At 61.9% G+C, this 7,902-nt stretch overlaps 1 protein-coding gene across 1 annotated transcript; it reads right to left on the bottom strand.

Moving 5' to 3' along the window:
* Window positions 1-3,005: 3,005 nt before the first annotated feature.
* On the bottom strand, window positions 3,006-7,339 carry LOC131574203 (complement factor B-like). The gene is made up of 6 exons (XM_058828627.1): window positions 7,297-7,339; window positions 6,407-6,559; window positions 5,439-5,540; window positions 3,986-4,123; window positions 3,443-3,540; window positions 3,006-3,152 (listed from the first exon to the last, which is right to left on the bottom strand). Exons 2-6 carry the CDS (start codon window positions 6,414-6,416, stop codon window positions 3,063-3,065), a joined length of 438 nt encoding a protein of 145 aa, XP_058684610.1. The 5' UTR covers window positions 6,417-6,559; window positions 7,297-7,339; the 3' UTR covers window positions 3,006-3,062.
* Window positions 7,340-7,902: the final 563 nt, after the last annotated feature.

Here is a 7,902-nt window from a genome sequence, read left to right as displayed (position 1 = left end):
TCTCTGGAATTTGGGGGAGTCTCAGGAATTTGGGAGGGGTCTCAGGAATTTGGGGAGGGGTCTGTGGAATTTGGGGAGGGGTCTCAGGAATTTGGGGAGGGGTCTCAGGAATTTGGGGAGAGGTCTCAGGAATTTGGGGAGGGGTCTCAGAATTTGGGAGGGGTCTCAGGAATTTGGGGAGGGGTCTCAGGAATTTGGGGGGGGTCTCAGGAATTTGGGGGTCTCAGGAATTTGGGGAGGGGTCTCAGGAATTTGGGGGGTCTCAACAATTTGGGGAGGGGTCTCAGGAATTTGGGGAGGGGTCTCTGGAATTAGGGGGGCTCAGGAATTTGGGGAGGGGTATCTGGAATTTGGGGAGGGGTCTCTGGAATTTGGGGAGGGGTCTCAGGAATTTGGGGGTCTCAGGAATTTGGGGAGAGGTCTCAGAATTTGGGGAGGGGTCTCAGGAATTTGGGGGGGTCTCAGGAATTTGGGGAGGGGTCTCAGGAATTTGGGGGGTCTCAGGAATTTGGGGAGGGGTCTCAGGAATTTGGGGAGGGGTCTCAGGAATTTGGGGAGGGGTCTGTGGAATTTGGGGAGGGGTCTCAGGAATTTGGGGAGGGGTCTGTGGAATTTGGGGGTCTCAGGAATTTGGGGAGAGGTCTCAGGAATTTGGGGAGGGGTCTCAGGAACTTGGGGGGGTCTCAGGAATTTGGGGAGGGGTCTCTGGAATTTGGGGAGGGGTCTCTGGAATTTGGGGAGGGGTCTGTGGAATTTGGGGGGGGCTGTGGAATTTGGGGAGGGTCACAGGATTTGGGGAGGGGTCTCAGGAATTTGGGGAGGGGTCTCTGGAATTTGGGGTGTCTCAGGAATTTGGGGAGGGGGCTGTGGAATTTGGGGAGGGGTCTCTGGAATTTGGGGGTCTCAGGAATTTGGGGAGGGGTCTCTGGAATTTGGGGGTCTCAGGAATTTGGGGAGGGGTCTCAGGAATTTGGGAGTCTCAGGAAGTTGGGAGGGGTCTCAGGAATTTGGGGAGGGGTCTGTGGAATTTGGGGAGGGGTCTCTGGAATTTGGGGGTCTCAGGAATTTGGGGAGGGGTCTCTGGAATTTGGGGGTCTCAGGAATTTGGGGAGGGGTCTCAGGAATTTGGGAGTCTCAGGAATTTGGGGAGGGGTCTCAGGAATTTGGGGGTCTCAGGAATTTGGGAGGGGTCTCAGGAATTTGGGGAGGGGTCTGTGGAATTTGGGGAGGGGTCTCAGGAATTTGGGGAGGGGTCTCAGGAATTTGGGGGGGTCTCAGGAATTTGGGGGTCTCAGGAATTTGGGGAGGGGTCTCTGGAATTTGGGGAGGGGTCTGTGGAATTTGGGGAGGGGTCTCAGGAATTTGGGGAGGGGTCTCAGGAATTTGGGGGTCTCAGGAATTTGGGGAGGGGTCTCTGGAATTTGGGGAGGGGTCTGTGGAATTTGGGGTCTCAGGAATTTGGGGAGGGGTCTGTGGAATTTGGGGGTCTGTGGAATATGGGGAGGAGTCTCAGGAATTTGGGGAGGGGTCTCAGGAATTTGGGGAGGGTCTCAGGAATTTGGGGGTGTCTCAGGAATTTGGGGAGGGGTCTCAGGAATTTGGGGGGTCTCAGGAATTTGGGAGGGGTCTCAGGAATTTGGGGAGGGGTCTCAGGAATTTGGGGGTGTCTCAGGAATTTGGGGAGGGGTCTCAGGAATTTGGGGAGGGGTCTCAGGAATTTGGGGAGGGGTCTGTACCTGTCTCAAAATCCACGTCCTCCTCCTCTTCCTCCCCCTCCCTGGGCTGGGGGGTCCGGAGCTGCTCCAGGGTGGGCTCGTCCTCACCCCCTGGGGGGATTTGGGGGGTCCCAGGGGGATTTGGGGGGTTTTGGGGGGTCCCAGGGAGGTTTTGGGGGGTCCCTGAGGAGGTTTTGGGGGGTCCCAGGGAGGTTTTGGGGGGTCCCAGGGGGGTTTTGGGGGTCCTGAGGAGGTTTTGGGGGGTCCCAGGGGTGTTTGGGGGTGATTTGGGGGGGTTTTGGGGGGTCCCTGAGGAGGTTTTGGGGGGTCCCTGAGGAGGTTTTGGGGGGTCTCAGGGGTCCCATACCTGGCCAGAAGGGGACACTGCAGCCCCCTCCCCTCAGCCCCTCGCCGGGGGGGCCGGGGGGGCGCAGCAGGGAGGGGGAGGAGGAGGCCGAGAGCCCCACGGAGGGGAGCAGCTCCTGGGGGGGAGGGGAGAGCTGAGACCCCCCCAAAACCCCCAGAGACCCCCAGAGACCCCCCAAAACCCCCTGAGACTCCCAGAGACCCCCCCAAAACCCCCTGAGACTCCCAGAGACCCCCCAAAACCCCCTGAGACCCCCCCAAAACCCCCTGAGACCCCCAGAGACCCCCAGAGACCCCCAGACCCCCCCAGACGCCCCCGGTGTCACCGCTGGCCGGGGAGGGTCCCACGGGGCGCTCCAGCTCCAGCAGGGCCACGGCGAAGTCGTAGAACTCGGGGACCCCCCGGTGACGCCGAGAGCCGGGGCTGAACTCGGGGTGCAGGAACAGCCCCGAGACCCCCCGGTGGTCACGGGACCTGGGGAGGGGACAGGGGGTGACACCGGGGACAGGGGGTGACACTGGGGACAGGGGGTGACACCAGGGACAGGGGGTGACACTGGGGACAGGGGAGGTGACACCGGGGACAGGAGGTGACACCAGGGACAGGGGGTGACACCGGGGACAGGAGGTGACACCAGGGACAGGGGAAGTGACACCAGGGACAGGGGGTGACACTGGGGACAGGGGGTGACACCAAGGTCAGGGGAGGTGACACCGAGGTCAGGGGGTGACACCAGGGTCAGGGAGTGACACTGGGGATGGGGTGACCCTGGGTGCTCCCCTGGGTGTCCCCCAGGTGTCCCCAGGTGTGTCCCCAGGTGTGTCCCCAGGTGTCCCCAGCTGTCCCCAGGTGTCCCCAGGTGTCCCCAGCTGTCCCCAGCTGTCCCCAGGTGTCCCCAGGTGTCCCCCAGCTGTCCCCAGCTGTCCCCAGCTGTCCCCAGGTGTCACTGACCGATGTCCACGCCGAGCCAGCCGGGTTGCTCAGTTGAGGTGAAGCAGTTGAGCGGCGCTGAGCACGAAGTGAGGGGACACCAGCGAGCCCTGGCAGCGCTCCTGGCCCCGCCCGGGGCGCTGTGGGGACACCAAAGTGTCACCCATGGGTGACACAGGTACCACAGGTGTGTCCCAGGTGTGTGTGACCCCCCCCCAAGTGTCCCCAGGTGTGTGTGACCCCCCAGGTGTCCCCAGGTGTCCCCCAGGTGTCCCCAGGTCCCCCCAGGTGTCCCCAGGTCCCCCCAGGTGTCCCCAGGTGTATTTCAGGTCCCCCCAGGTGTCCCCAGGTGTCCCCAGGTTCCCCAGGTGTCCCCAGGTCTCCCCAGGTCTCCCCAGGTGTCCCCAGGTGTCCCCAGGTGTCCCCTCACCGTCACTGTCACCGTCACCTCCCAGGGGTTTCTCTCTCTGTCCCCGGCGCGGGCGAACTCGAGGCTGACCCCACACAGCCCCAGCGTGGAGCTCTCGTCTGGGGGAGATTTTAAGGAAATTTTGGGCAATTTTGGGCAATTTTGGGGTTTTTTGGGTTTTTTGGGGGGTTTTTGGGTTTTTTTGGGGGGAGTTCTGGGGTTTTTGGGTTTTTTTGGGGGAGGTTTTTGGGGTTTTTTTTGGGGGTTTTGGGGTGTTTTTTTGGTGTTTTCTGGCCGTTTTGGGGTGTTTTTCTGCCTGTTTCCCCTGTGTTTCCTGTGCATTTTCTGGCTGTTTTTGGGGTGTTTTTCTGCCTGTTTTCTGGCTGATTTTCTGCCTGTTTTCTGCCTGCTTTCTGGCTGGTTTTGGGGTGTTTTTCTGGCTGTTTTCTGGCTGTTTTTGAGGTGTTTTTCTGGCTGTTTTCTGGCTGTTTTTGGGGTGTTTTCTGTGCATTTTCTGGCTGTTTTTGGGGGTGTTTTTCCGCCTGTTTCGGGGCTCTCGGGTACCGATCATGCGGTGGAACACCTCCTGCAGGTCCTCGGTGTCCCTGAGGAAGAAGAGGTGCTGCTCCCCCGCCTTGTGCGACGCCAGCGCGTTCATCGTCTCGGCGTGAGCGTCCTCGCCCAGCCCGAAGGCGTAAACGTCTGCGGGGAGGGGAAAAACGGGCTCAGGGCAGCCTGGGACACCCTGAAATGCACCAAAAACACCAAAAACACCCAGAAACACCCCAAAAACATCCAGAAACACCCCAAAAACACCCAGACACCCCAAAACCACCTGGAAACACACCAAAATACCCCGAAAACACCTGGAAACACACCAAAATACCCTGAAAACACCCAGAAACACACCAAAACCACACCAAAATACCCAAAAACACCCCAAAACCACCCAGAAACACACCGGAAACACCCAGAGACACCCCAAAAACACCTGAAACACACCAAAATACCCGAAAACACCTGGAAACACCCTGAAAACACTCTGAAATACACCAAAACACCCCAAAAACCCTAAGAACACCCCAAAACACACTAAAACCACATCAAAGTATCCCAGAAACACACCGAAACACACCGGAAACATCCAAAACCACCCAAAACACCCCAAAAACACCACAAAACAGCCTAGAACACCCTAAGATACACCAAAAACACCCCAAAACCACACCAAAATACACAAAAACACCCCGAAACACCCCAGAACACCTGAAACACCCCAAAAACACCCCGAAACACACCAAACACCCGAAATACACCAAAATACCCAAAACCACCCCAAAACCCCCTGAAACTACACCAAAACAACCCGAAACCCAACCAAAACCACCCCAAGACCCCCCCAAACCCCCCCAGACCCCCCCAAATCCCCCCAGGACCCCCCAAAGCCCCCCAGGCTCACCCAGGACCCCCCTAAACCCCCCCGGACCCCCCAAAGCCCCCCCAGGACCCCCAAAGCCCCCAGGACCACCCAAGACCCCCCCAGCTCACCCAGGATCCCCCAAAGCCCCCCAGGACCCCCCAAGACCCCCCCAGCTCACCCAGGACCCCCCAAAGCCCCCCCAGGACCCCCCAAGCCCCCCAGCTCACCCAGGACCCCCCAAAGCCCCCCAGGACCCCCCAAAGCCCCCCCAGCTCACCCAGGACCCACCAAAGCCCCCCCAGGACCCCCCAAAGCCCCCCCAGCTCACCCAGGACCCCCCAAAGCCCCCCAGGACCCCCCAAAGCCCCCCCAGCTCACCCAGGACCCCCCAAAGCCCCCCAGCTCACCCAGGACCCCCCAAAGCCCCCCAGGACCCCCCAAAGCCCCCCCAGCTCACCCAGGACCCCCCAAAGCCCCCCAGGACCACCCAAAGCGCCCCAGGACCCCCCAAAGCCCCCCAGGACCCCCCAAGCCCCCCCAGCTCACCCAGGACCCCCCCAAAGCCCCCCCAGGACCCCCCAAACCCCCCCAGCTCACCCAGGAACTCCTCCCGGCTGTCCCGGGGGTCTCTCCCGATGCTCAGCAATTCCCGGATCTGCTGCAGCACCGGCACCGGAGACCCCCCCATGTTGGCCCGGCCTGGGGGGCGGCAGGGGAGTCAGGGGGGTCCCCCGGGGAGGCATTGAGGGGTCCCAGGGGGGATTTGGGAGGTCCTGGGGGGTATTTGGGGGATCCTGGGGGGATTTGAGGGGGATTTGGGGGGATTTTGGGGGGTCCTGGGAGGATTTGGGGGGTCCCTGGGGGAGATTTGGAAGATCCCGGGAGGGATTTGGGGGGTCCTGGGGGGGATTTGAGGGGTCTTGGGGGTCCTGGGGGGGATTTGGGGGGTCCCAGGGGGGATTTGAGGGGAATTTGGGGGGGGATTTTGGAGGTTCCGGGAGGATTGGGGGGGGATTTGGGGGGTCCTGGGGGATCCCGGGGGGGATTTGGGAGGTCCTGGGGGGGATTTGGGGGATCCCAGGGGGGTCCTGAGGGGTCCTGGGGGGGATTTGGGGGGTCCTGGGGGGCATTGGGGGGTCCCAGGGGGGATTTGAGGGGGGATTTGGGGGGGTCCCAGAGGGGTTTGGGGGATCCCAGAGGGGTTTGGGGGATCCCAGCAGATTCCAGGGAGGTGCTGGGGGGTCCTGGGGGGATTCGGGGGGATTTGGGGAGTCCCAGCAGATTCCAGGGCTCCCAGGGAGGATTTGGAGGGTCCCGGGGGGTCCTGAGGAGGATTTTGGGGGGTCTTGGGGAGGCTCTGGGGATTTTGGGGGGCTTTTGAGGGGTCCTGAAGAGTCCCGAGGAATTGGGGGGCGGGGGGGAATTCAGGGAGTTTCCAGGGGGTCCCGGGGAGGTTTTGGGGGGGTCCCAGGGTATTTTTTGGGGAGTCCCAGGTTATTTTTGGGGGGGGGGTCCCGGGTTTTTGAGGGTCCCGGGATATTTTGGGGGGGTCCCGGGGGTCTCACCGTTGCTCATGATGACGATGACGTGTCGGGTGCTGTTGGTGACGGGCGGGGGTCGCAGCCCCCGGAGCTGCTCCGCCCGTTCCTGCTGCACCAGCTGAGCGTAAACGGCCCGGAGAGCCCCGGCCAGGTTGGTCCCGGGGGCCTGGGAGTGGGCTGGGGGGACACGGGGGGGTCAGGGGGACCCCAAAAAACAACTGGGGGACCCCAAAAACCCCCCAGAGACCCCCCAGAAAACACAGAGACCCCAAAAACCCCACAGAGACCCCAAAAATCCCATAGAGATCCCAAAAACCCCATAGAGACCCCACACAGAGACCCCAAAGCCCGGAGAGCCTCGGCCAGGTTGGTCCCGGGGGCCTGGGAGTGGGCTGGGGGGGCTCAGACGGGTATGGGGGACCCCAAAAAACAACTGGGGGACCCCAAAAACCCCCCAGAGACCCCCAGAAAACACAGAGACCCCAAAAACCCCATGAAGAACAGAGAAACCCCCACATAGAGACCCCAAAACCCCACAGAAATCCCCCAGGAACCCACCCGGAATCCCTTCCAAACCCCCCATAAACCTCCTTAAATCCTCCCCAAACATCCCCAGATCCCCCCAAATCCCCTCCAGACCCCCTGGGATCCCCCCCAAATCCCCCCCAGATCCCCCAGATCCCATCAAACCCCCCAAATCTCCCCAAATCCCCCCAGCCCCTCACTGTCGCTCCGGAGCTCCCGCAGCCGCTGCCGGACCCCCCCAGACCACCCCAAATCCCTCATAAAACCCCCCATAAAACCCCCCCAAATTCCCCCAAATCCCCCCCAAACCCCCGCCAAATCCCCATAAACCCCCCCAAAACCCCCCAGACCCCCCAAATGACCCCCAAGACCCCTCAATCCCCCCTCACCATCGCTCCGGAGCTCCCTCAGCCACTGCCGGACCCAGGCGCTCTTCCCCAAATACCCCCCAGACCCCCATAAAACCCCCCAAATCCCCCCAGACCCCATAAAAGCCCCCCAAATCCCTCATAAAACCCCCCAAATCCCTCCCAAATCCCCCCTCACCCTCGCTCCGGAGAGGAATCCAGGAGCAAAAACACCGAGAGAGCCGAGCCCGAATCCAAACGGATCCTTCTCTTGGCAGTGGAGCCTGAGACCCCCGGGAGACCCCCAGGACCACCATGAGACCCCCGGGAACACCGTGAGACCCCTGAGAGACCCTCGGGACCCCCCCCGGACCCCCCAGACCCCTCCAGGACCCACCAGGACCCTTCCAGGACCCCTCAGGACCTCCCCAAAACCCTCCCAGGATCCCCCAAAACCCCCCCAGGACCCCCCGGGACCCCCACCGTGGGTGCTGTTGGCCTCGGCCGCCTCCACACTCTGGGTCAAGGACGCCAGGAACGCCTCGGCCGCTTCCTCGGGGGTGTCGAAGGAATTGGGGTCTGGGGGAGGCACAGAGGTCACTGCCGGGACCCCCCCGAGACCACCCACGACCCCCCAAAACCTCCGGG

Source organism: Poecile atricapillus, unplaced genomic scaffold (assembly GCF_030490865.1).
Source record: "Poecile atricapillus isolate bPoeAtr1 unplaced genomic scaffold, bPoeAtr1.hap1 scaffold_123, whole genome shotgun sequence".
In the NCBI taxonomy this organism is placed as follows: domain Eukaryota; kingdom Metazoa; phylum Chordata; class Aves; order Passeriformes; family Paridae; genus Poecile; species Poecile atricapillus.
Note: the sequence above shows the minus strand (reverse complement) of the source record. Positions and strands in the feature narration are given on the sequence as shown.